General features: G+C 47.4%; 1 protein-coding gene across 4 annotated transcripts in view; it reads left to right on the top strand.

The window, feature by feature from the left end:
* Nucleotides 1–25940, top strand: part of SRGAP2 (SLIT-ROBO Rho GTPase activating protein 2) — a 108159-nt gene that overhangs the window by 75303 nt on the left and 6916 nt on the right. For 3 of the 4 annotated variants that reach the window (XM_017832171.1, XM_017832169.1, XM_017832170.1), the window contains exons 11-22: nt 647–731; nt 3424–3451; nt 5249–5279; nt 5970–6030; nt 8336–8413; nt 10206–10340; nt 11609–11714; nt 12476–12700; nt 16248–16327; nt 20439–20619; nt 21274–21420; nt 23526–23853. In XM_017832171.1, the coding sequence (XP_017687660.1) occupies nt 647–731; nt 3424–3451; nt 5249–5279; nt 5970–6030; nt 8336–8413; nt 10206–10340; nt 11609–11714; nt 12476–12700; nt 16248–16327; nt 20439–20619; nt 21274–21420; nt 23526–23853 (1485 nt within the window). Of the gene's footprint in view, nt 1–646; nt 732–3423; nt 3452–5248; nt 5280–5969; nt 6031–8335; nt 8414–10205; nt 10341–11608; nt 11715–12475; nt 12701–16247; nt 16328–20438; nt 20620–21273; nt 21421–22612; nt 23188–23525; nt 23854–25940 lie in introns of those variants that run through there. The other variant, XM_017832173.1, reaches the window with a different exon arrangement.

Raw genomic sequence — 25940 nt, 5'->3', positions numbered from 1 at the left:
GCGAAAAACCAGCATTTGCAGAGCGGTGAAAAATCAGGAAGCAGTGGGGAAAAAACCCTTTCCTGATTGTATAATATTTCACCGAGAGAGTAGATCTGAACTTTAAAATAATACCTTTGTTTGTTTTGTCCCGTGGCCCCCCTGCAACCCTGTGCATCATCCAGCAGTGGAGGCAGCCACAGCATTTGACAAGTAAAGTGGGGTGAGGGAGGTTAAGTGAGAGAATAAGCACAGTAGCAGCCTTTTAGTTGGTTAGAACAGATTGCTCATTCAGCTGCATTTCCATTCCCCCCCTGGCTGCAGAGGGATGGGTGACAGCTCCTCTGATGGCTTCAAACATGCCAGACATTCAGCTGATTCCGCGGTGGAACAATGGGAATTGCGCCGCGGACAGGGAATCAGGCAGTCGTTAAGGTTGGAAAAAAAGACCTCCAAGATCAAGTCCGGCCTTTGTTGGACACGAAATATGGATGGGCTGAACTTCAGAGTTGCCCAGAGAGATAAACCAGGACTTAACTCGTCCTTTAACTGTGAATTTCGGTGTCATTCTGTGCTTGTGTTCAGAATCAAGGGACGTGAAGGTGCGATAAAAAAGACGTGAGTTGTCTACTCATGATCCTTTTTTCTTTTTTCCCCACCTTCCCAGAAAATGAAGGAGTACCTGGAAGGCAGGAACCTGATAACGAAGCTCCAAGCCAAGCACGACCTCCTCCAGAAGACCCTGGGAGAAAGTGAGTGTGGGACCCCCAGCCCTGCTCCCAGCCAGGCTGTTGCACTTCTTGCATCAGTCAGCTGAGTGTGACAGCCCTGCATCAGTGCTGCAAAGTGGCCACACTCATGTTTTATGAATTTATCTCCCTGATCTGTGTGATGGAGCAGCCCAGTGACCTCCGGGGCTGCTTGATGAACAAAAGATGCTTAATGAATCACTGAAGTGCCTCACTGATGGTTGCAGCCAAGCGTGTGCCCCCCTCCTCCATCCTCTCCCCATTCACACACCTCCTGCTCATCACTTAATGATCTGCACCGGGGCAGACCTTGGGATTTACAGTTTGCTGATGAAGTTGAGAAGTACTGACAGAGCCTGGTCAGAAGTTTCACTTCCGTGGTAGTTTTGCTGCTTCTCACCTCTGGGAGTTCAAACCAAACCAGTGTATGTGAGCCTGGGCTTTTACTGGGAGAATAACAAGCAAATTTGAGAGCATTTAAAATATGTTGCCTGTCTAGAGGGCAGCAGCCAGAACTCAATATGCATTTGCTGTTGGTGTCAGAACAAAGGAAGATTTCTTTCCCTTCATGGTATGGGCAAATCCTGTCGGCCAAAAACACTTAAACTATGCATCCAAGTTTCCATAGAAACCTGACTGCCTTGTATTTGCAGAGGAGAAGGTTTTAACAGTCTAAATGTCAGGTCAAAAAAAAAAAGTGGCTCGACTCGTTGCTGGGTTGGTGTGCTGGAGCAGGGCTGGTGTTGTGATGTGTAACTGAGCTGGGCTCCCCACAGTTTATGGTGTGCAAATGTTGTGGATGAAAACTTAACCAGCATGTGGGCTTTGAAGTGCTTTGCTTTCAGTTTAAAAATGCACTATAAAACTAAAATACTTACTGCCATGGTAATTAAAGAGTTTTCGTGTTTATCAGACCCAAACCACTGGAAGGCAAGGCAAGGATGTGCATTGGTTTGAGCTTTATTGGTTAAAGTTGTTCATCTCTTCAGCTGTCCCAGAGAAAGGGTGGGTGAAGCCAAAGCTCTGTGTCCTTAGGGTATTTTTTTTCTGCCTCTAAATATCTCCAAGGGACACCCGTGCTGCCCCTGTGACTAATCACATTCCTGGATCATAGCTGACCTCTGCATTCCAAGACCTCTTTCCTCTTAACCTGCCTGCCCCCTGAACCCAGCTCAAGCTGTGGTGGGGGGGAAAAGGGGAGGAAATTAAATGTGATTTCTGTATTGCTACGTAGATTTAAAGGCTGCTTCTGTTTCCTTCATTTGCTTTGCAAACCAGAACTTTCTTAGTGGCTCTGTGAAGGGACCCAAAAAGTGTCAGGGGGAGCTCCTTCTGTCATCTGTGAGATCCAAAGGAGCTGAGAAAGGGAGGTGCATCTCATTTCCAAAACCACATGAGCAGGTTAACGGGACAAACTGGGGACTGTGCCTAGACTTACCCATAAAATGTCACTTAATTGGGAAATGGGCAAATAAAAATCCCTTTCACACGTCCCCAGAGCACGTTTAGAAGCTTTACTGAAAAAAAAATGTTCCTACGGCTGCGTGTCTTCAGTGCCTGGAAAATTCAGGGGTTTGTTGTAATTTTTATTCTTCTTTACCCCCATCCTCAGGTGACATTTATTAGTCGTCGTGCAAATTGCCTTAATCTAAAGATGACAAGTTCCAGCAATAAAAATAGCAGCAGTTTTCCTATCTCCAAGTAATTATGTCCCTGCCTACTGTACACATTTGTCACCCTAATGCAGGAGCCCCTTGATGTTGCCACAGCCGTGTAATTTCTGTATAGATGAATATTCTATGATGAAAACGGGACAGATGGCTGGAAATTCTGCTTCAGAATAACATTTTCATGTAAATTATGCACTGTTTTGGCTTTAAGTGGGGAGAGAGAAGTGGCTATCAAGATGTGTTCAGCTAATTGTCAGCCATCAGCAATTAGCTGTTTCCCTCCTTGGTTCTTGCATCTCCCCAGGAGCAGGAAGACAACTGGAGGGAAGGTGGATTTTCAACTGTTGGGAATCAGTGTGGTTTCACTGATGATAATCTAGACCAGCAGAGGATCTGGCCTGTGCAATTCCCAGCAGCACATCCTCGTTTTCCTCCTTGTTGTGATGTTTTAGATGATGCTGCATTAGCAAGTCCTGAGCCTTGGCTGCTTCCTTGCAAACTCAGTGCAAGTTAATGGAATGTTTTTATAAATATGTTTGTGGAAAATACCATTAAACTGTCTGTCTCTCAAAATAGCTTAATGCCAGCACGTTCAGTCTGTGGACTAACAAATCTGGGAATGTTTTCAGTCTTCCTGAGGGGCTTTATAAAGCAGGATCTCTTGCCCCACCAATTCCCCCTGGGAAGTGGGAAGGGAGGGAGAGGTTGACAAGCCCAGTTTTTTGGCAGAAACCAACAATCAGAATGCACAGGGAGCTGGTTTTCAAGAACAATCCTTTGCAGAGACAGAGTCTCTGGGCAGCTGTGTTTCCTGGCTGGAGCTGTGCCAGCAGGGATGGGCTTTGGTGGTGTCTCCAGCACCACCCCTGGGGGGGGGATCAGCCACTGTCCAGCTCCCAGAGCTGCCCCCTCTGTCACCAGTGGTTCCTCTCCTCCATCTCCTTCCCAAACTGGCTTTACAGAGGTGTTGAAAGCATTTTCCCACTCCTCTCTCCTAATGCTGGATTTCTTTGTCTCCCTAACAGGTCAGCGGACTGACTGCGCCCTAGCCAGGTAGGTGTGGCTCAGGGAATTAGATTTTTAAGGAAAATCTGATGCAAATTGGTCATTCTAGATCAGTGACCAGCCCAGGATGTGTATCTGGTAGAAAATGATACTTATTTAGAACCATACAGTCGACTCCCAGAATGGTTTGTGTTGGAAGGGACCCTAAAGCTCATCTCATTCCATGCCCTGCCACGGGCAGGGACACCTCCCACTATCCCAGGTTACTCCAAGCCCTGTCCAGCCTTGAACAATTCCAGGGATGGGACATGGATTGAGCCAACACAGAAGCAAATTCCTTTTCTTGCCCCGGTGCATTTAGTGCAGAACAACTGTGAGAACCCAGAGAATATTTTTCAGACGGAGATTTTTACAACCAAATTCCTGTTTCTTTAAGAGAGTTGGGCCCGGGGAGTCTTCAGGGGTTTATCCACATGGTTGGTGCCTGGAGTTGAGTAACATAAATTGGGAAACCCTTTATCCCCTTGACACTCTGCTGTGCCATGGAGCTGCATCCAACAGCACGGAGATGGTGGAGAATAAACTTTTCATTTATAATTAGGACCAATTGCAGAACCATAACCAAGCTCCTGATGGGCTTTTTGTAAAACATAACAAATCTCCATCCCCAGATTGATGGATTCAGGGGGCTCTGCTGGGCATGAGGAGCTGGAGCAGGGGCTGTGCATCATCCTGCCTCGTTAACAAAAGGAAGGTGATTACTACCAGTGTGGAGCCATTACTACTGTTCACATTCCTCACAGCAAAGCAAAGCTGACAGGTCCTAATTAGACCCTGACATCTGTAATAATAAAATATTATTCATCATGAAACAATTTTAAATATCAAAGAACCAGTCCTGCTAATAGTTTAAAATGGGCCTTGTTGTCTGTGACAGCCCGTGGAATCCGATTTTTTTTTAATTTTTTTTATTTTTCATTCAGTGTTTTTGATTCTTTTATAGAAGGAATTTCCCCCCAAATTAACACATCGTACAGTCCTTTTAAAAATCACACTTCTGATCCCCTTATTTATAATTCAACAGCCATCTGCCCTGGCAGGGAATTGGCTGGAATGATCCATTAGGGCCTCTCTGCTATTATCTCGCTTCATTTTTACAAGAAACTAAAGGAATTTTAAACCCCAGTAAAAAATTTTGAGAGGGGAGGGGGGGAAATCCTGGCAAAGCAAAGCTTTTTCCCCCTTTTTTTCCCTACCATTAATGTCCCCCAACATCAATAAATGAGAGCAGACAGAAGAGGCTTAGCCTGGCTGGTGCGTGCTGGTGTTGGAGGGGCTTCCTGTTATTTATTTATTTGAAATCTTATCAAAACTGTAATAAAGACTCCTCAGTGGCAGCTGTTAAAAGCACGGTGGGAACCAGGCTGCTCCCACCTGCTCTTCCAGGGAGCAGCTCAGTGCAATTTATATCAAACTTCATCTTCTCCGAGGAGCTCTTGTGCCGCAGAATTCCGCGCGGTCGGAATTAAAACGTCAGGGGCAATCTTTTGTCGGAGCTCCCTGGCGGCTGTTTCGGTTTTTTTTTCAGTGATTTAAAGTCGCTTAAAATCTTCCTGGAGTTCCATAAATCGAAGGAGACCCTCGTCATTGTGATTGACTTGGATATCTGGCTCCTTCCCTGCTCCCAGACGGGGTGGTTGGGAATGCGAAAGGAATGAGCTGGTGATGGGGGGGATTATCCTGACTCTTGTGTTCTGATTATCCTGACTCTTGTATTCTGATTATCCTGACTCTTGTGTTCTGTTTTTCCCTCCTGCACCCCCCTGGCTGGTTCTGACCCATCAGTGGCAGGCGCAGCTCCACCGTGAGGAAGCAGGTAATTAAGGTTTCCTTCAGTAACGAAGCAGGGCTGGGGGGGGGGTTGGTGGAAAACAAATGTTTTCATCCCTCCCTCTCTTCCATGGACCTTTTCAGCCTTGTCCAAGTGGTGTCTGCTCGTTCAGTGGCTGAAATCACTCAAAGCCTCGTTCATTTTCCCTGATAAAATAGAAAATTAATTTTACTCCCCATTCTGGAACCAAAACCACCAAACAGCCCTGAGCTGTTTGGACAGCCCTGGTTTATGGGATTGGTGCTGTTGTCTCTTTGTCCCCATTCCCTTTATTTTCCCTGGAATCCCACTGCAGTGCCATTAAACCTGTAACTGCTCACTTGTTGTGCCTTTATGTAATAAAGACTTACACGGGCAGGCTTTGTGTCCCTGGCTGTGGGGATAATCTGTTGCTTTTTGGTACCCAATGAGCTCAAATGTGTTTCTTTGAGATAGGCAAAACTCAGAATTATCTCTTGTTGATACTGTGAAGTTAAAATTTGGCTTGGCATTTCAGTTCACACAGCCTGTCTTGGGCTGCTAATCTGTAGTTTTTAGGATCTTGGAAATTATTATATAAGAGAGCCAGTTGTGGTGTCAGTGTGCAGAGTCAAACCTTTCTTATTTTTTATTCTTTTCCTTTTCACTTTTACCATCTCTACATTCTGACTGCTCTTTAAATGTCTCTTTGGGCAGGATTCCTCCCAAGCCATTCCCCTGGTCGTGGAGAGCTGCATCCGATTCATCAGCAGGCACGGTGAGTTTGGGGGGGACTGAAGGTGTCCTGGGACATTCCTATAAAATGAAGGGATGTAGAAGCCTTATAAAAAATGTTCAGAGCAGCTCAGGACGTGCTGCTTGTGCAGAGCAATCCCAGAGATTGCAACATGAGGAAAATGGCTCTGACTTTCTGGCTGCATTGCTGGTTATTATGTGTATAATCACTTCTCTAAATAACTGACCTTGCAAATGTTGTTCTTCCCACAATGTCCCTTTATTCCTTGCAAAATAAGGTTCCCATCCATAGATACCACTCATTCCTCACCTCCACTCACCTCCCTTTGAGCCCTGAAGTGTGGCCTTCACCACCAACAGTCATCCCCTTCCCAGAGGGGGAGGAATACTCTGAATATTTGAATGTAGGAGGTCAAGTGGGGAATTAATTGCCCACTTACTGCCACGGCGAGATGATTTATGCCTGTTTTGAAGGTTAACTTCACAGCCTTGAATGCTATACATTTCTTGTAATTTGTTTTCATTTTTAATTGATATCATTTGTTAGTAGTGTGTGGAACAGCTGTTAATTAACAGATGTAGAAAGGGGTTGAATTTATCTTCATTACCCAAGATGCAGGGCCAGGTAGTAGGTCCTGTTTCAGTTTTTCCTTGTTTCATCACCATTTTAGAAACTATAATCTAGAGTCCCATTCTCATCATCACTTGGAAGATCATCCCAAGTGCTGTAATCCTTCTTTAAGGCCATACCTGGATATTTGGTGGGAAAAAAAAATCATTGAAACCACGTTGCAGGGGGAACTGAGGCAGGAGAAACCACAGAGATGACACTTTTCAGACTCATATCGCTGGGTTAGCTTGGATTTGCCAAGAGACTCGACGGATTTGTGCACAGAATGTCAGGCCATGGTGTGAGGCACAGTTTGGAATTGGAAGGAATGTGTTTTCCACAGCAAAGCCACGTGAGGCAGCAGAACTGGTGCGATTGCCTGACGCGCTCACACGCAGGGATGGATTTGTTGGAGGTGGCCTGACATTTCCAAGTGTTTGGCTGTGTGGGTGTGGGATGAATGTGGTTTTCATTCTTTTTTTTTCTCTCCACGCTGGGAATTGTTTCCTCCCTCTGTAGCTGTGGTGAGCCACACACTGCAATGGGATAAAGCCCCTCGGAGGGTGGGGAGGGAGAGGCCACAGGTGCATCCGGGAGAGTTTATTATTGATGGCCATTATTAGGGATATGTGTGATGGGAAAGGGTCTGGAGGGGCCATAGGAGGAGTGGCTGAGGTCCCTTGGCTTGTTCAGCTGGAGAAGAGGAGACTGAGGGGAGACTCATCAGGGGTGGCAGCTCCGATCTCTGCTCCCTGTGAGCAGGGACAGGACCCAGGGAACAGCTGGAGCTGGGTCAGGGCAGGGTCAAGTTGGATCTCAGGAAAAGGTTCTTCTTTCCCCAAAGGGTGTTTGGGCACTGACCAGGCTCCCCAGGGCAGTGGGCACAGCACCAAGGCTGCCAGAGCTCCAGGAGGGTTTGGACAACACTCTCAGGCACAGGGTGGGATTTTGGGGTGTCCTGCCCAGGAACAGGAGCTGGACTGGATAATACCTGTAAGTCCCTTCCAGCTCAGGATATTCCATGATTCTGTTATAAGTAAAACAAAGACACTACAGCATTCCTGGTTTCAGAAAGTCCACAGAGGAGGGAGGCTGGAGGGAAGGAGAGCTGCTTTCCCTTGCTCATGAGTTGATTTGTGGCAGTTGTTGCTCGTCTTACCAGCAAAACTGTTTTGATGGGAGTGTATTGGAATATCCCATCTACTTGACAAAATAATGACATTCCTAATGCTCACTTTTTAGCAGGAATGTCTTTAAGCCTGTCCTAAGCCCGTGGGTCGTGCTGGGAGTAATTAAATGCTTCCGTTTCAAGCGGCTGATTTGCTCCGGGCCTCGGCGGAATCGCTCCTGCAAAATAAACATCGTGCTCGTGGCATTGACCATATTTTACTCCTGGCTGATACACCATTAGTTTATGACTTTCTCTGGGTTGTAAAATCCTTTGGGGATCCCCCCAGGATAAAAGACAACATGGTTGTTATAGCCCAGTTACTGCAGTGGTTTAGGAAGAAGGGTTAATATTTGCTCTGTCTGTGCTGAGTTCTGGTTTTGCATATTCTGTACATGCCTGGACAGAAGAGAGAAGTGGCTTTTAAATCAGCATCCTTCTGCCTGTGTTCTTATCTTCCCTTTATTGTATGAGCTGTAGCTGCTGAAGGTGCCACCTTGTCTAATCTATCTTATCTTGTTGTTATCAGCATCTCTCGCTGTCTTACAGGTTTGCAGCATGAAGGAATATTCCGGGTGTCTGGGTCACAAGTTGAAGTGAACGACATAAAAAATGCATTTGAGAGAGGTAAGGAAGTATCTCAGAAACTATTGCCAAATGTATGTTTGTTTAAATTTGTTTAAATGCCCTGAAATGGCCCGTTTTGAATGCGACTTGCTCTCTTTTATCCCTTTGATTTTTGTATTTTCCAAGTGAGCCTCCCAAACGCTTCCCTAGTGCTCATTAACCTTGAATTCTCAGTTGTTTGGTTTTATGCTTTGTACCTTGTAGAGTGTCTGTATAATAAATATTCTGAATTCAATCTTCTCTCATGTCTGATAGCTTATTGATCGTTTGTAACACTAAAGGACGAGGAGAATTTCATTATTAGGTGTAACTGCAATTTCCTCCCCTCTCCCCCCAGCCCTTTGTGAACAGATTGGCTGCTAGAGGATGAAATTTTGTGTTTTCCACGTTGTTGAGGCACAGCTTGGCCACATTTATTTTAAATATCAGCGAGGGAGAGAATAAATTTCGAGGCGCCATTAATTTGGAATCGCTTTTAATAGATTCGATTTTCTGTGGGAAAGAGCCATTCCTTCCAAAGGCAGAGAGCAGTTGGGAGCCTCCTGACTCATCAGCTCCTTGCTGGGCTGTTCTCCCTGGCAGAGCAGGTTCAGAAGAGCTGCTTTTCAGGCAGTTCCTGCAGCTCATCTCCCCAGTCCTGCCTGGGTCACTGGGAACAACAGGCCTTGTGTTAATCCCCCGAATGCATCACTCTGAAAGAACAGAGTGTGTTCCTGTGCTTGCTGGTGGAAGAGACAAGCAGTGATTAATTAAGCGTTGCAGGTTTATTCTGCTTTTGGGAAGAGAGATGCTCAATGAACAACATTTGGGAAATGTGGTGTGTGATGTCACCTGTCCTCACCTCCATGGATTAAAATCCTCGAGAACAGGGGAAGCAGAAATGTGTGTCATAGCAAGGAAAAGGCTTGATATCAGAATCAGACCCTTTTTTATATAAGGAAATACCAGTCAGCTTGGGAAAATAACCAAATAACCACTTGTTCCAGCACTGACATGCAGAAGTAAAAAGGGGATTTTTTTTTTATTTTTTTTTAGTTCCTCTCACTTGTCTCTGTAAAGCCAATGATATACAGAACTGCCAAAGTTAACAATAAGATTCCTGCATTTTATTACTTCATCCAGAGCCCTTGGTGGCAGTTAATATCAGGGATAATGCTCCAGTTTGGAGTGGCCCATTTATTATCCCGTGTGTTATTAAGATAATAGGCAAGCTTTGGTAATTTCAGTCACATAATGGATATATATAGCTTCAATTTGAGGATTGCCCCATCATTAAATCTAATTATGTCTGATAGGGAGTTTTCCCTAGGGGACAACTCCTTAAGTGGGCATCTTTCCTTTGGTAATACAGACAAACTGTGGCATCTCTGCAGCAACAAATTATCCCAGAAATGTTCCCCCCCCAGTTCCCCACGTCTGCATCCTGCTGAGCCAGGGGTGGGATGCTTCTTGTGCATCCCCTGCATCCACCTGAGCTGCAGCTGGGAGTTTGCCTCGTGGAACATTTCACCTCCCTGGTGGGTCTGTGATGTTCCCACCCTTCCAAAATACCTGGAGTGTCACTGTTGCTCCAGGACCTCTGGTGCCCCACTGAAACCTGGCTGAGAGAAGCTGCCCCAGGTCTCCTGGGGTTGCTGTCAGAGCTTCCCACCTCTCTGCCTCGCTCTGGTTGTAGGTGGGATTAACATAAATCCTTTTCTCCTGCAGAGGTGCATCCTTCCAGTATTCTGATACTTTTCTCCAGTATTCTGATTTTTTTTTTCTTGCCTGCTTTTCTTTGCTTGTCACGAAGGGGAAGATCCCTTGGCTGGGGACCAGAATGACCACGACATGGATTCAATAGCAGGAGTCCTGAAGCTCTATTTTCGAGGGCTGGAGCACCCACTCTTCCCCAAGGATATCTTTCATGATCTGATTGCCTGTGTCAGTAAGTATATGAAGAGCTGAAAAGAAATAGGGCTGATTTTTTTCTGATATCCCACTTTTCTTTCTTCCCTTCCCCTTTTTTTTTCCTGATTCCAGAATAAGGGTTTTGTGGTTACTTTGGTTGTTGCAGTGGCATCCTCTGTTGGGCAGCCTGGGCAGTTACCTGGTCACAGCCATCCTTGCTGTGATCTGAATGAACAAGGAGATGGAAATGAGCAGATTTGAAGGTCTGTGTGATGGATTTTTGTGAGGCAGTGGCTTTGTGACGGGATTCTTTTGGAACAGAACAAAGCAAAAAGCTTCACTCCTGTAAAATGATCTCTAAGACGTGTCACCAGGAGATGTCAGAAGGGCCCTGTCAGAGGCAGGGATCACCAGCAGCCTTGGATGTGCTGCCATGCTCTGTGTGCTCTCCTTAGCTGACAAGGTACCACTTATATTCCTTTTAGCTTCGTAACCACAAGGGACCATCTTCTGACTCCTGTTAGAGAATATCAATCATCAGGGCGGCCACAGCCGAGCTTTTAACATCCTTGGTGGTTTCTAAAGGTGCTTCTGGTAGGCAGAGAGTTGTTTGTGGTTTTTCCTATGTGAAACAACCTCATCTGAAACGGCCTGGCCCTTGCCACGTCCTCCAGAAAGTTGAAGAATGATTCTATTGTCCAAGCAGAGGAATGGCCCTTGTGGTGGGAGCCTTTGAAGTGGAGCAGGAGATAACTGCTGCTGGAAAGGCTCGTGGTTCCCTGCTCCTGAGAAATGCATTTGCGGGGTTGAATTCACATTACGGGGGGGAAAAGTAAAATCCGCTTCCAAATAACTTCTCCCTTCTCAGATGATTTATGCTGCCCACTTATTTCTCAGCAGGCTGCTGCACACAGAGCTTTTTGCCTCACCCTTTAACTATGTTAATTGTCCTTCTGAGCGTTACACAGTTTCTTTTTTAAACACCCACCTTTCTAAGCAAAGACTTGAAGGAGCCATTGTGCCAGAACTATTGGAACAGATGACATCCAGAGCTCCCACGCTGGGAAGGAACTTGCAGTGAAGTTTCACGTGCTCAGGGACCTTCACTGTCAAAGGCTTTGCCAGCAGGTTCTGCAGCCTTTGCGTTCCCGTGCCAGGCAGCGCTGGAGCATCCCGAAAAATGGGCAAAATTCCTTCCTCCTGCTGCTGCTCTGCTGCCCAAGGGAGCCATCACAGTGCACTGGACCCAGTGGCAGGTGGTGGGTTTGGTGGGATGATGACTCTGGTGCTCTTTCTTCCTTTCAGCAATGGATAATTTACAGGAGAGAGCTCTGCACGTCCGGAAGGTGCTGCTGAACCTACCGAAGACCACCCTGATTGTGATGAGATACCTCTTTGCATTCCTCAATCAGTGAGTGTCCTTGGGAGCACCAGGGCTCTGCTGCAGGACCTGCTGTAAACACAGAACTGTTGAGGTTGGAGAAGACCTTAAAGGTTGTGGAGTCCAACCATTCCCCCCTGGCACTGCCAAGGCCGTCACTGACCCGTGTCCTCAAGGGCCACATCCCCATGGCTTTTAAATCCCTCCAGGGGTGGGGACTCCTTAAAGCCATGGGCAGGGACACCTTCCACTAGCCCAGGTTGCTCCAAGCCCTGTCAAGCCTGGTCTTGGACACTTCCAGGGATGGGGCAGCCACAGCTTCTCTGGGCAACCTGTGCCAGGGCCTCCCCACCCTCCCAGGGAACAATTTCTTCCCAATGTCCAATCTGAACCTACTCTCCTTCCATTTACATCCATGGCAGAGGGGATCTGTAGCTCTGGTATTGAGTGTTGGGGCTCAGAACAGCAATAATAAAGGAATAAAGACAGATTAATGTGCTGCCCTTATAAAGTCAGCACTCAGTCCTTTTCACATAGTCTCAAGCTTTCAAGCTCCCTTGTGGTTTCTATTTAATTTCTTTGTAAATGCCATCAGTATCTCATTTTTTACCTGGATCCAGGGCATTCATGTCCCTGAATCAGCTAAAGCTCATCAGCTTTAGAGAGCAGAAAGCCCAAAGCAAACCTTCTGAGCTCAGCTGTGTGTTCTGCAGCAGAGGAGGAGGAGGATGATGATGATGATGATGTTTTCTGCTGTTCACCCTCCTTCCCACTTGTGTTTTCTTTTGCAGTTTATCTCAGTTCAGTGAAGAAAACATGATGGATCCCTACAATTTAGCCATCTGCTTTGGGCCAACGCTGATGTCAGTGCCTGAAGGTCACGACCAAGTCTCTTGCCAGGCTCATGTCAATGAATTGATCAAAACCATCATCATCCAACATGAGAACATCTTCCCAGGCCCAAGGGAGCTGGAGGGTCCAGTCTATAGCAGAGGTGGAAGCACAGAGGATTACTGGTATGATGGGTAGCACTGAGGAGGAGATGAATGGGTGGATGTTTATCTGTGGATTAGCATGTTAGACTCATGAGTTCTGCCTCCTCTAATTCAGGATCGGAGCATCTGGCCCAGCCTTTCAAAAATCTGTTTTATGGAAGAGAAGATGGCTCTGGTATCTCCGGAGAGCCATCGACTCAAAAGAAATAAGCTGGTATAAAGTAGCTATTCAGTTGTCAAACCCAGCTCACTTATCTTGAAGGGCAAGGTTGTGCAGGGATTTTCTTGGCTATTCTGGTTTGGTAGCTGCCAAAATCAATCTCTTTTTTTAGTTGTTGTTTGGGTTTTTTCCCCCCTTCTTTTTTCTTTTTTTTTTTTCCCCCCTCCTGCTTTTGCCTTTCCTTTCTGCCTTTGCTGCAGACCCGGGGGTCACTGGCAGCTGAGCCTCGAAGGCTGTGGCACTGGTATAATTTTCAGGGCTTGGTGGGGGAGGAGAGAGGCAGGAATGCAAAATCACCATTTCCATGCAGCCCAAAAAGCTCCAGAGGCCCGGCCTCGCGCTCAGTCTGAAGCCACATCTGGAAGCAATTCAGGCAGAGCGGCTCCTGTCATCTGGGGTGGAAGGTTGGGGAGTGGGGAGAGGAAAGGAGGTGTTTTCTTTCCTACTGGCCAAGCTGATCTCTCCCTCTGAAGATGAGGAATGTTAAATTGTGTCCTGCTTCTCCCCCCCCCACCCCCCCATCCCCAGCTCCTTCTCTCCTTCGATGCCCCAGGAATGCAAATGATTATTTTCGTGTGCTAAAATAAATACGGTTTTTTAATGAAGTCACTGTGGTGACAGAGCAAGCCTTGTTCCCCTGGCTTGTCTCAGAGTAGCTGGAGCTATCAGCTCACTCCTTGAACGTGTGGCAAGGAGAGGCTCCTCTCAACTGACTGCTGTGTGCAGAAGACTTGCCAAAACCTTTTGGAAATTCTCTTTAATTTTACCCTTCGCTCTGATGCTTTTAGCTGATGTTACATGTGAAAGAATTGTAAGGGGGGGGAAAAAAAAACAACCCAACCTAGTAATATTTATGACCTTGAGGAAAGACATCAACTTTGACAGGAGGGAATAAAACTGTGCAGTGTTGAGTACCCTCAGTTTGGGTGTCACTGCACAGGAGTGTGGGGGAGGCACAATGGCCTGGAAGGTGATATCAGCTTTAGGAAAGTGTTTGGTTTTCCTTCCTTGTCCTTCCTAAGCACCCTGACCTGGGACCCTGTTAAGCAGAGAAAGGGGAGAAGCAAGCAGGGGAGGCTGCTGGAAGCCAGGAAGAAGCATCTGGTTCCCATTCCAGCTTTCTCATAGTCCTGGTATTTCCAGAGTTGTTCCTTGTTGCCCGTGGGCTCCTCACTGTGCAGGCAGCAGAGGGAATCCTTGGGGTTCAGCTGATTCCTGCTGTGGCTGGGGTATCCTGGTGCCACTTCATGGGTCAAGCCCTCTGGGAGCTCCCAGGAGGTGTTTTGGTGTGGAATTGCTGGGGCTCAGCACCACGGCCCCTGCTCTGGGCTCCAGACCTGCACCCTCGCCTGGAGTTGGCAGAGCTGTGGAACAGCTTCCCCTGGGCAGAGCAGGGTAGGGCAAGGTTCAGAGTTTGTCATCAGCTTTGAAATCCTGCCTGTGAGTCAAGCCTGGGCCGTGATGCATCTGTCTGTCTGTCTGAGACTGCTCAGGGAGAGAGAGTCCAGGAGACCCACAAGTGAGGCCGTGGGAATGGCAGGGAAGGAGATAGAGTGTGGATGAATCATGGAATATCCTGAGTTGGGAGGGACCCACAGGGATCATTGAGTCCAACCCCTGGCCCTGCACAGGACACCCCAAAATCCCACCCTGTCCCTGAGAGGGTTGTCCAAACCCTCCTGGAGCTCTGGCAGCCTTGGGGCCGTGCCCACTGCCCTGGGGAGCCTGGTCAGTGCCCAACCACCCTCTGGGGGAAGAACCTTTCCCTGAGATCCAACCTGACCCTGCCCTGACACAGCTCCAAGTCCTGTCCCTGCTCACAGGGAGCAGAGATTGTTGCTGCCCCTCCACTGCCCCAAGTGACTCGACCCTCACAGTGTTCCTCTGCCAGCATTTGTTGCTCTCACTTTTGGAGCCCTCAGGGTGAAACCCAGTGCTTCCCACTGCAGATTCCGGGGCTCTCACCTCAGAGTCAGCAGTAAGGATGGGTTTTTTGGTGGAAAATGCTGCTGGAGGCATGGATAGGAGGAGGCACGTGGCCTTTGTGCAGCCTTTGGAGCTGTGTGCGACATGACTTCAGAGTCTGTGTGAAACCTTAGCCCTCAGTGCTGCCTTCCTTCCTCCTGGGGCCTCCGTTTGGCTGCAGATTCTTCTCTAAACTTTATGAAGTATCACAAAGGCTTTGCAAAGGATGGGAAAGGTTGATTCCAGAGGTGCTGGCTCAGGAGATGTTGGACAGCTTGGTGTCCTGTGGATTAAGCATAACGAGACACCAGAATTACTCAAACACTTCACCCCTTCTCCTTTTTCTGTTTTTCTCCTCTTTTTAAAAGAGTGCAGAAGGGGGATTGCCAGGGGGAGAGCACTGCACATCCACAGTCACTTATTTTAACCACAGCAAGACCAAAATGAGGGATGAAGTTATTCCTACGTGAAGAGAATTAAAAATCACCTTTTAGGAGTTACACTGTGAGAGGGCAGCAAACGAGTTTTCTTTAGCAACAGAGTCTGCTAAGATGAAGAGCACGCACTATTTTTTTTATCCCTTTTTTTCCTCCTGAGAGGAGCAGGCAGGGCAGGCAGGCAGGGCTGCCAGCTGGCAGCAGCTCCACAGAGCTGCTTGGGAGAGGCAATGGATCCTCTTCCAGCTTCCTTTCTGCTCCTGTCCAGAGGGAACTGCTCGTGCAGCTTCTTACAAAAACATAACCTTTGGTTGCCACTTGTTGTCTATTGATCCTTCCAAAGCTTTTCTTCTTGCCAAACATAAATGAGTCCTCTTGGTGGTTTAGGTGCTCTGGAATCTTTATTTACAGGCAATTAATCAGGCCACGGGAGTTGTTCAGTGAACTGAATGGAACAATTTAAAATGGTGATAAAAGGGATGGAGGGAGATGACAAACACAGACCTGGAAATATCATTATGAATCGAGAAATGATTTCCCCCAGGAAGTGGCAGCTTTCTCATCAGCCATCTAATGAGCTAATTAGAGCAGTGGAGAACAGAGCTGAGGGAATAATCCTGGCGTGGCAGAGAGGAGCTGGACCCAGCTTGCCCCTGCTGCCTGACTGCTCAGCCTCTCCAGAGGTCCAGGTTGTAAGAGCTGAAGTTGGACTGCTGACAGCACACGAGAAGGGTAACCTGGATGTTTGGGTTGGTTGATCAAATAAGAATTCAGCTTGATTTTCAGACACACTGACTTCAGCACGTGCAGATGCACCGCAGAGCGTCGCAGTGGAGCCTAAATGTTGGCTCCCCACGTGGATGTTCCCACTTATATCTGATGGTTGTGATGAGAAAAGTCGACTTCCATCAGTCTAAAGCACTGTCCCTGTTTCCTTCTGTTGCAGTGAGAGTCCCCATGGAGAGAGAGCCTCCACGGAAGACTCGGTGCAGGACGTCACGGCCGAGCACCACACCAGTGATGATGGTATGCAAAGCCTCTGAGCTGCTGGGATAACTGGAGCAGCCAGCCCTGGGGGAGGCAGGGAGGGAGGTGCCTTGGAATTGAAGTTTAAAGTTAGCTCCAAAGTGGAGTTTGAATCAGAACAGTCACTCGAAACATCACATTGGCAGCATTTGGTGCCAAGAAGTAAAAAGGTGTAGGATCACAGGGAGCTGTAGAAGTTACCTGAGTGTTTTGAAAGCATCCCTTCTTCTCAGGGGTTGTCTCTTCTTAGCAGCAGGCCTGGGCACACTCCAAGCTTGGATTTGGAAGTCAAGGTGGAAGCACAGAGCCAAAGGCTGGATGTGTTCCATCATGCTCTCCCACTCCCTCTGCCTGTACCAGGCATTTCCCCTTTTGGGAGCTCTGGCAGGGGGTTCTGAGTGCTCTGAGCCCCAGTAGTTCTGCTGTAAGGAAGGGAGCAAAACAAAGTCAAAACCTGTTTGTCTTCCACTCACAGCCAGGTTTTAGGGTGGGGAGTCCTGAGGGCCTCTCTCATTGATAATTTTTGGGTTTCCTTGGGGACCTCTGTGACATTTCTGGTCTGATCAGTGAAAAGAGGAGAGAATTTCACAGTATTTCCTAAGGAGAAGGTGACACTGCAGTTGTGAGTGTCTGTTGTTGATACTTCCCAAGCCTCCTCCTGTGACAGGGAACATCCTGTGAGCCCCATCCAGAGCAGAGGAAAGATTAAATTACTGGTGTGAAACAATGATGCCTGGAATACTGAGCAGCACGGAGAGCAGACTGACCCAACCAGCACAGAGTATGATTTTGTTCTTGCATTTAGACCCTTTGCAATTGTCTGTGCGAGTTCTGTGATGGTTTCACTTGTGACCTCAGTTGTAAAGGTGGGAAATAGTCACCATTTCCTTAAAATCAGGTGTCATCCTTTTTTGAGCTGGTCAGGAATTTGCTCAGCAGCCCTGAGCCCTCAGCTCACCTGCCAGGTGCTCCTGTGCTGCCTCTCTGCTTCAGCAGTTGCCCAACAAACCCTTCCCAAGGCATCCCTGGGCTCCCACTGGTTTCATGGCTCGGTGATCTTAAAGGTCTTTTCCAGCCTAAGTGGATCCTGGGATTCTCTGGTGTTCACACACCAGTGGTGAAGTAAAGGATGTTTAGAAATGCTGGGAAATCAGTTCTCCCTCAGCACGGTCAAGCACTGGCACAGTGATTCCTCACCAAGGTTGTTGGGGGTGAGCACAAAGCCTGTGGGAATGAAACATGAGCTCACTCTCTGTCTTGAACAGAGTGTTCTGTCTGACAAGTGTTAGCTCTTAAAAATGCATGAAAATGTGTCCTTTTGGAGTTTGTATCTAAGAAAGAGCAATTTAATAGCTGTGAGGAAGGACAGGCCAACTCTTCCCACATCTGCATACAGCCTGGGACTAAAGCCTGCAGGCTCCCACACTGGGGTGGGCACTGGGGCTGTTTCTGGAGGGGATTTTTAGGTCTCTTCTGTGACTGAAGGGGGGACAATAGTGAGAAATGAGCAGTTAGAGATGAGAGAAGGACACTGTTCTGCAGCCTCTGGAACTCGATCGCGTGGGGCCCCCGAGCAAGGTAAAACTGGGAGGTGTTTTGGATGGAGTTCTGCATCCTACATGGAATATTCCATAGGAAGCATTTGGGAGGGAGCCTTTGGCACTGAAGCAGAGGAGGGAGCTGGGGCTGTATCTCTTTGAGGGAGCTGCAGGGTCTGGTTAAGGGAGGAATCTCATGTCCTAACTGAGCTGTGCAGAGTCACACCTTGCTCGTACCTGTCAGCAGTGCAGGTACAGCACCAGGACTCTGGGATGGGTGTTCCTGGGGTTTTCTCCCTCCTTCACTCTTTAGATTCTTTAGCACTTGCTTCTTAAGCTCTTTTGTGAGCCTGGCACTAATCTTCCCAAAGCAAAGCTGTCATCCCAGCCACCCTCACTGAAGGAAGGAATTTTGGGGTGGGGGGGAAGAGGTTGTGTTTTGAAGAGCATCCGAGCTGCTCTGCAGCCTCACTGTACAAGGGAGAGGACACTCTGGTTTGAGACAGGTATAAGAGGTCAGAAATGCTGAAAAACAAGCAGATTATATGTTTGTTAAATTACACATACGAGTGGAAACATTTGAATCTGCTGCTTTCCTGCCCAGGCTCTCAGCCTGGCAGGGGGAATTGTTTGGCTTAGCCTTATTGCTCTTTATTCACGCAGCTTTCTTGTCTGAAAGTGTAGTAGGAAAAAAGCTACTGGAAATTAAAGTCTAAAATCAGTTCTCTGGAGAAGAGCCAGAGTCCTAAAAAGCAAATTGGAAACATAAGAAACCTGAGTGCCGCTCTCATCTGGAACAATAAACACTTCCTAATGAAACAGATGGAATGTACCAAACCACACTCCCATCCCTTTCCTAAATGCAGGGGGACACCAGAAAGCAGCATAATTGGGGTTTTTAGTGTCAGGAAGAAGCTGGCTCCAGAGGCAAAACAAGCAAGAGGAAAGAAGGAGCCAAACAGGGCTCACCACGTGCTTTGGGCAGTTGAGAGCTGCCAACGTGGGCCAGGTTTTTCCCACCCTTCCAAATCCCTGCCTGGGTGCTGAGGGCTGATAATGGGATTTTGTGTGAGGCTGACCCACAGGCTTACCTGAAATGTGTGGTTGGGAGAATTCTGAGCTGTTGGGTTCAGCAATGGAGGAATTATTGTTGGGGGGTGGATCTGACTGATCTTGTTGCCATTTGCCCTCAGCTCTTGGTCACTTTGTGCTGGGTAACTCAGATGCTGGTGGGGCTTTTTGGGATGAGATGCTTCTGCTCTGCTCCCTCAGCTTGGTTGATGAGCTTCAGCCACATATTCACCATTTATTTTATCAAGCCTTGCCTGCCTGTGAACAGACATGGAGACCCAATTCTTGAGCATCTGCTCTCCCAAGGAATAACTGCAAAAGCTGTGGCTCATGTTTGGCCTTCCAGTGCTATTTGTCTGGCTCTTGCACTGTAGAAGCTTCCTGTGATGCAGGGGAGATCTCTATATGGAATAGCAGATCTTTCCTTGTCCAGGAAGAGGAAGCACAAATCTCTTTCTCCAGGAAAGAACTCAAATTTCCATGGACTGCTTGGCTGTGCTAAAGCTCCTTTAAAGTAAGAAGCAAGTCCACTGGGGCTGTGTGGTTGAGCTCATCCCCATTCCCCTGATTCCTGCCTAGAATTGGGAGCTGGCTTAATATATATTTAGACTCAACCAGTGTCAGATTTTTTGAAGTCTTAAAAATAATCCGCATGAATTTCATATTGATCTTCCTGAGTGTCTAAATGCCCTTATTGTCCCTCTGTATAATATCAGAGTCCTGCAGGGACCTGGATTAGTGGCTGGTTGCAGACAGGGCATGGCTGGAGCTCCTCTGTGAGCTTTGCAGGCAGGTTTGGAGCACGTTGGGCCACTCCAGGCGTGATCCCTCCGTGCTCGGCGGACACGGAGCATCCCAGCTGGACGGAGCTGGGAAGCAGCTCAGCCTCCCCATCACTGCACAAAGCACAGCAGTGGAGGCCCTGGATGTTTTCCTGAGCTTCCATGACAGTTGGATGAATAGCACGGCCTCCCACGGTGCCAGAATCCGGTCTCCTGGGTCTCCTGGGTCAGGTGAACCTCGCAGGCAGCAGAGATTTCCCTCTGAATAGATCCTTTATTTCTGAAGCAGCTTGGAATGAGAGGATGTTTCCCTCCCCAAATGCTAATAACAACTCCTGCCTGCCTGGGAGGTTCAGTTTAGCTGCCTTGAAGGAAGGGTACCATAGGCAGATTGTTGTCTGGAGCACACCTGGTTGCTACCCAGCTTTGAAATGCTTTTTGGTTCAAGGAGACACTAATTTTGCCATTGCCACTTCCATGGCAATGTAGGCTTGAATCGCTGTGAGGGGGTTTATGACTTGGAAAACATGGATGCAGAGATTAGGCAAATGCTAAAAGTGCAAAGTCCACACGTTTTAGGGGAGTTCCCCTCTGAATTTTGCTGCCTTAAGCAGCAACACTTCATCCTCTTCATGCTCTCCCCTGCGGGTTCAAACAGCTGAATACTTAATAAGCCCAAATGTTTAGTGAATTGTTGTTTATTCCCTTCTGTCTCCTTAGAGTGTGAGCCCATAGAAGCAATAGCAAAGTTTGACTACCTTGGCAGGACAGCACGAGAGCTGTCCTTCAAAAAAGGAGCCTCCCTCCTGCTCTACCAGCGGGCCTCGGACGACTGGTGGGAGGGACGGCACAACGGGATCGACGGCCTCATCCCCCACCAGTACATCGTCGTCCAGGACACGTATGTGACACCCTGGCCTTGCCCAAAACTCGGGTGTGGAGGGGAGTGCTTGTGCCAGGGTGTTGGCACCAGGTGGGGGCAGCTCCTCCTTCGGCCTCCCCTGCGGGAAGGGGAGCGAGCAGAGCTCGGGGAGGTGTCGGTGCCCACGGGTGTGGAGGTGTCAGAATGGATCTGGTGCCTGGGAAAGATGCAGAGCTGGGATCTGCAAGTTGCTCACAGGAGTCAGGCTCTCAGGCTGGAGGGGGATTTTTCAAGGGGGAATGGCCTTAAGCTGCAGGAGGGCAGGTTTAGGTTGGATATCAGGAGAAAAGTCTTCCCTGTGAGGGTGGGGAGGCCCTGGCACAGGTTGCCCAGAGAAGCTGTGGCTGCCCCATCCCTGGAAGTGTCCCAGGCCAGATTGGACGGGGCTTGGAGCAACCTGGGCTAGTGGAAGGTGTCCCTGCCCATGGCAGAGGGGGTGGAACTGGATAATCTTGAAGATCCCTTCCAGAAAACCATTCTATGATTTGAAAGATATCTAATGATTCTTAAGAGAAAGACACCAGCACTGTGCTGCTGGCCCGTGTGTGTGTGTTTTCATGCACAGTGCTGCATTTGAAATTCATTGCTGTTGGTCCTGTTCTGGTTGTGATGTGCTTCCCTCCTCCTTCCTAGTGAGGATGGAATCTCAGAAAGGTCCAGCCCGAAGTCTGAAATAGAAATAAACTCTGAGCCACCGGAAGAAAAAGTGACAGCCAGAGCTGGTGCCAGCTGCCCGAGCGGGGGGCACGTCGCAGATATTTACCTTGCAAACATCAACAAGTAAGAACAGCCTTGCATTGTCTTCCTGAACTGTAAAGAGCTTGGTGATGAGCCCAGTGAAATACTTCCTTCCCTGACAAAGGTTCATTAACCAGCACTGCCACCATTCTTCTCTGCTTCCCCCTCTTCTAACCCACTCACGTTTCGCTGCCCAAGCTCTGTCACCAGTGTGGCCAATGCTCATTTAAAACCCCACTGGCTGCTCTTCCCTATCCCCAAGGTGCCATCTGTTCCTGTTTTCCCAAATATGCCCTATTTTAGGAGCTAAGCAGAGGAAGGGAGGGGAATGGTGGAATGAGATCTTGTATCGTGCGTCCCCATTCGTTGTTACGTTCCGTGATCTGTCGTGTCTTGTCCACATTTAACAAGTTTTGTTTGATGGGGTGGGGGGACAATTCCTTCAGAAACTGGTGTCCCATTTTGTGATAAATGCCATTGCTGAAGTCCCACCATCTGGCACTGCCTGTAACACTCTCTAGTTTCTCCAGCACTTCTCACCTCAGGTTACTAACCATATGCTTGCAGTGGAACAGCACAACCCCCTGTTGCTCTAACCTTACTTTCTCTACCAGAAATTGTTGCCTTAGCCAACACTCAACATAGTAAAAAAGCTGAAAAAAATCAAGCCAGTAACAGACTAAATTTCATGATCCGTTATTTCATTTTTCTGGAGCAGACTTACCTTTCTGATTATTTCCTTAGCATTAAAACCCCCACATCTGTATTGTGCAGTGAAGGTATTATGTGATAATTACAATTTGATGGGAGGGGATAGTCTTAACCTTCAGTTAATTTAACAGAATGTAGTCTATAAAGGCATTAACAGAAATGCATCCTTTTAAAAGGTTTGGACCTGCTTATGGCCTAGAGGGCCTGGTCTTTAGTTATGGGATTCAGCAGAGCTCCACTGATATCTTTGAAGCCATGTTAATCTGCATCAGCTTGGGATCTGGGCTTTCCTTTATGATATTTATTGTCTGAGCCACTGAAGTAGCCATTCTGCCAGTTATGGAGAGATTTGTGTAATCACAGACCTATGCTGGAGCTTCACCATCTGCTGGCTTTGGTAGTGTTGTGTGTAGTGTTTTTAAGAAGCCTGGGTAATGTCCACTCCAGTTTTTTTTTCCCTTTACTAGGGAACCTGATATTTAGCAACAGTAGCATAAGACTCATTTTGTTGTTTTTTCTTTAGGAATGAATCTTCTGACCTATGTGTGAACAGACTTGAGCAAAATTAAATCAGATGGTTTCGCAATGACAGTTGTGCCACCCACTGAATTATTATTTGGATGCCAAAATCCTACTGGAGTTAACACTTTCTTGCAGTTATTCATGGGGCTGGTGCTATATATAAATGGATCCTTCCCTGTATAATGGATGCCAAGCTTCAGACCTATGGCATAAAGTATTCTGCTGCATTGGCCTTCCTATGATTTGAGAGGAATCGTGCTGTCAGACCGCAAGGTGCTGGGGTAGAAACTAAATTCTTTGGAGCAGTTCATCCATTTGACATCATCTTTTGGTTTATCTGTAGCCCTGCATAGAAAAGTGCCTTGTGGTCCTGCCAGAGCCATGAAAAAGAACCACCTCTTACCACCAGCAAATATTGGAAATGATCATTAACCCCAAACTGGGGTTCTTTGCTTGCTGATCTCTGAAAGTAATAACTTGATGCCTTGGGCCAGGAGCTTAGTAGACTTATACTGTGTCCTCCAGTCAAAAATTGTAGCTCTGCTCTTCGAATGTAATAAAAACACATCATCAAAACCTGTTGAAGGCACAGAGGGTTTTTTTTTGTCTTCAAATACAGATTCTTTTCCTCTTGACCAAGTTAATCACGTTCCATCCAAGCTTTCTGGTTTTGCTCTGAACGTGCCCAGCTGCCAGAACTCAGCCTCGTTGTTAGAAGTGTTGAACTGGAACGATTTATAATTTCACTGTATCGCAACCACTCCTAAAATCCTGGGTGTGTTTGTAATCTGGGTTATCTTTTTATGTCTCTTCCCATTGTCCTCTGTGTTGTTTTTGGGGGGATATCTTCAGAAAAATGACAGCTGGTTGTTTGTACCTGCTTGTATTGACTTGTTTTGCTTTTGTGACTGAAGGCAAAGAAAGAAACCAGAGTCAGGCAGCATCAGAAGAGCCTTCCGTCAAAGTGACAGCCATGGACTAGGTAGTTCACTGGCAGAACCAGCCTCCCCCGGAGCCATAGCCGGTTCCAGACCCTCATCTCAGCCCATTATGAGCCAAAGTCTTCCCAAGGAGGTGCCAGATAAATGCTCCATCAGTGGCCACGGCAGCCTCAATTCCATCAGCCGACACTCGTCGCTGAAGAACAGGATCGACAGCCCCCAGATCCGGAAAACTGTCACAGCAGGGAGGTCCAAGAGCTTCAACAACCACCGGCCCATGGACCCCGAGGTCATTGCACAGGTGAGGAGGAGGGTTTTGCCCTGAAGGCTTGGCTTGGAAATTTGAAGGATGTTTTAATGAGGTGTTTTAATGCGCAGTCTGATTTAATCTCGTGTCCGTTCCCTTCTGGGGGATGGACCATCTCTGTCACGGTGAGAGACTGCAGGAGCTGGGCCTGGGCAGGCTGGAGAAAACTGTGAGGGGATCTTGTCAATCCTTACAAATATCTCCAAGAGGTATCAGAGGATGGTGCCAGACTCTGTTCAGTGGTGCCCAGTGACAGGACAAAGAGCCACAGCCATAAACTAAAACACAACAAGTTCCACCTCAACTTGAGGAAGAATTTCTTTCCATGGAGGTGGCAGAGCACTGGAACAGCTGCCCAGGGAGGGTGTGGAGTCTCTCTCTCTGGAGACATCCCAAACCCCTCTGGATGTGTTCCTGTGTCAGCTGCTCCAGGTGACCCTCCCTTGGCAGGGGGGTTGGACTGGGTGATCTCCAGAAGTCCCTTCCAACCCCAACTACCCCGTGATTCTCTCAATGCAATATTAACTTACAACACAGCTTGAGTCTACCCTTTCATCCTTGCTTTGTGCAAAGCACTGAGGCTGCTTTCATGAGGGAATATAAACAGTCAGCTCCTTCCTCCATAAAAACTTGGCCCTGTTCATTATTCAGAATTTAATTTCAACAACAAAAAGCGTCCATTTCAGAAAGTGACACAGATTTCAAAGCTGTCAGCAAGGAATTAAACAATCACAACTCCAAGACCCCGAGAAAAGCGAAGTATTTAGTGTCGACTTAACATTCTCCTGTCAGTTGTGCAGACTTGCCTGTGGTGAGACATTGGAAGCACATGGAGCAGCACAGCCAAAATAAAAGCAGGCTGCTGACTCCTTCAGTGCTCCAGTGGCATCTTTATGTGCTCACAGGCTTCAGAACCCAACTCTGAACATAATCCTGCTGCTTTTCACGAGCTGTTTATTCAGGCAAGTGCCTTGAAGTGAAGGGCAGGCTGCAAAAGATGTAAATGTTACCAGTTTCCCTCTTCCATGAAGGATCTGCCCTGGTGGATGTGCCTGCACTTGCATGTTGCCCGTACCAACTGTTTGCAGTATGGGATGGATGCATCTATCTAAAGCCAAGGAATGCTCCAGGCTCGGATTACAAAGCCAGCCCTGGGAGACCTGACTGCTCTGCCTGGTTCAGGACTCTGGAGGTTTCTAAGGAGGGGAAAATATGTGAAAATGAAACGTGATTTTTATTGACAAAACAGCAGCTCCAAATAATAAATAAACCCAAATTAAAACCTGATGGGTGTTCTGATGGAAGGTTGTATTTTGCTGTTATGAGTATCTTTAGCCCATTTGTTACAGTGGAATTATAACATACAGCTCCTGCTGCCTTCATATTTCCCTGTCCTTCCAAGGCTTTGGTTGATATAAATCAGATTCTTTGTTTTATCAATTAGGATCTCCTCTCCCTGCCAGAACATACACGCCATTGTTTCACTGGAGAAGAGTCTGGGGAGAAAAAGGAACGAGGAGGGGAAAACAAATAAAAAAAAGAGGAGGGAGAAAAAAATCAGACTGTGTTAAATCAGTGCTTCTCTCTGCCCTGTGACATCTTTTCAGACACCATCTAATAACCCTTGTGCATCTTACATATTCCCTCAAACACATAACTAAAATCTGCCTGGCCTCAGGACAGACTGGGAGGTGTCAGATTACTGTCTCTGCTTTATTCCACCATTCCTTGACTGATTTACCTTCCCCACCCCCTGAAAAACCTCGGGAGGAAGCTGAAAAGCTGTGGCCAAAGTGTGAGTCAGAGCAGGGCTGAGCTCTCCTGCTCCCCAGGGAATTCTGTGCCTCGCTGGGTTCACCACTGTAGGTCCTGCTCCAGCTGAGACAAAACTGCCACATTTTTGTCTCAAAACTCTCTTTATATTTATTTGTTAATAACTGTGATATTTTATAAGAGGAAGGAGAAGTGCCAGCTTGAATTTCTATACGTGTTTCTGGTATCTTCTGCGTGTTCTAAAATGCTAAAATTTTACTTTTTAATATCTATATACAGATACATATTTATATATAATATATATTATA

The sequence above is a fragment of the Lepidothrix coronata genome, unplaced genomic scaffold, assembly GCF_001604755.1.
Source record: "Lepidothrix coronata isolate B3197 unplaced genomic scaffold, Lepidothrix_coronata-1.0 Scaffold199, whole genome shotgun sequence".
NCBI lineage: Eukaryota > Metazoa > Chordata > Aves > Passeriformes > Pipridae > Lepidothrix > Lepidothrix coronata.
The sequence above is the reverse complement of the archived record's forward strand: the minus strand, read 5'-3'. Positions and strand labels throughout refer to the sequence as shown.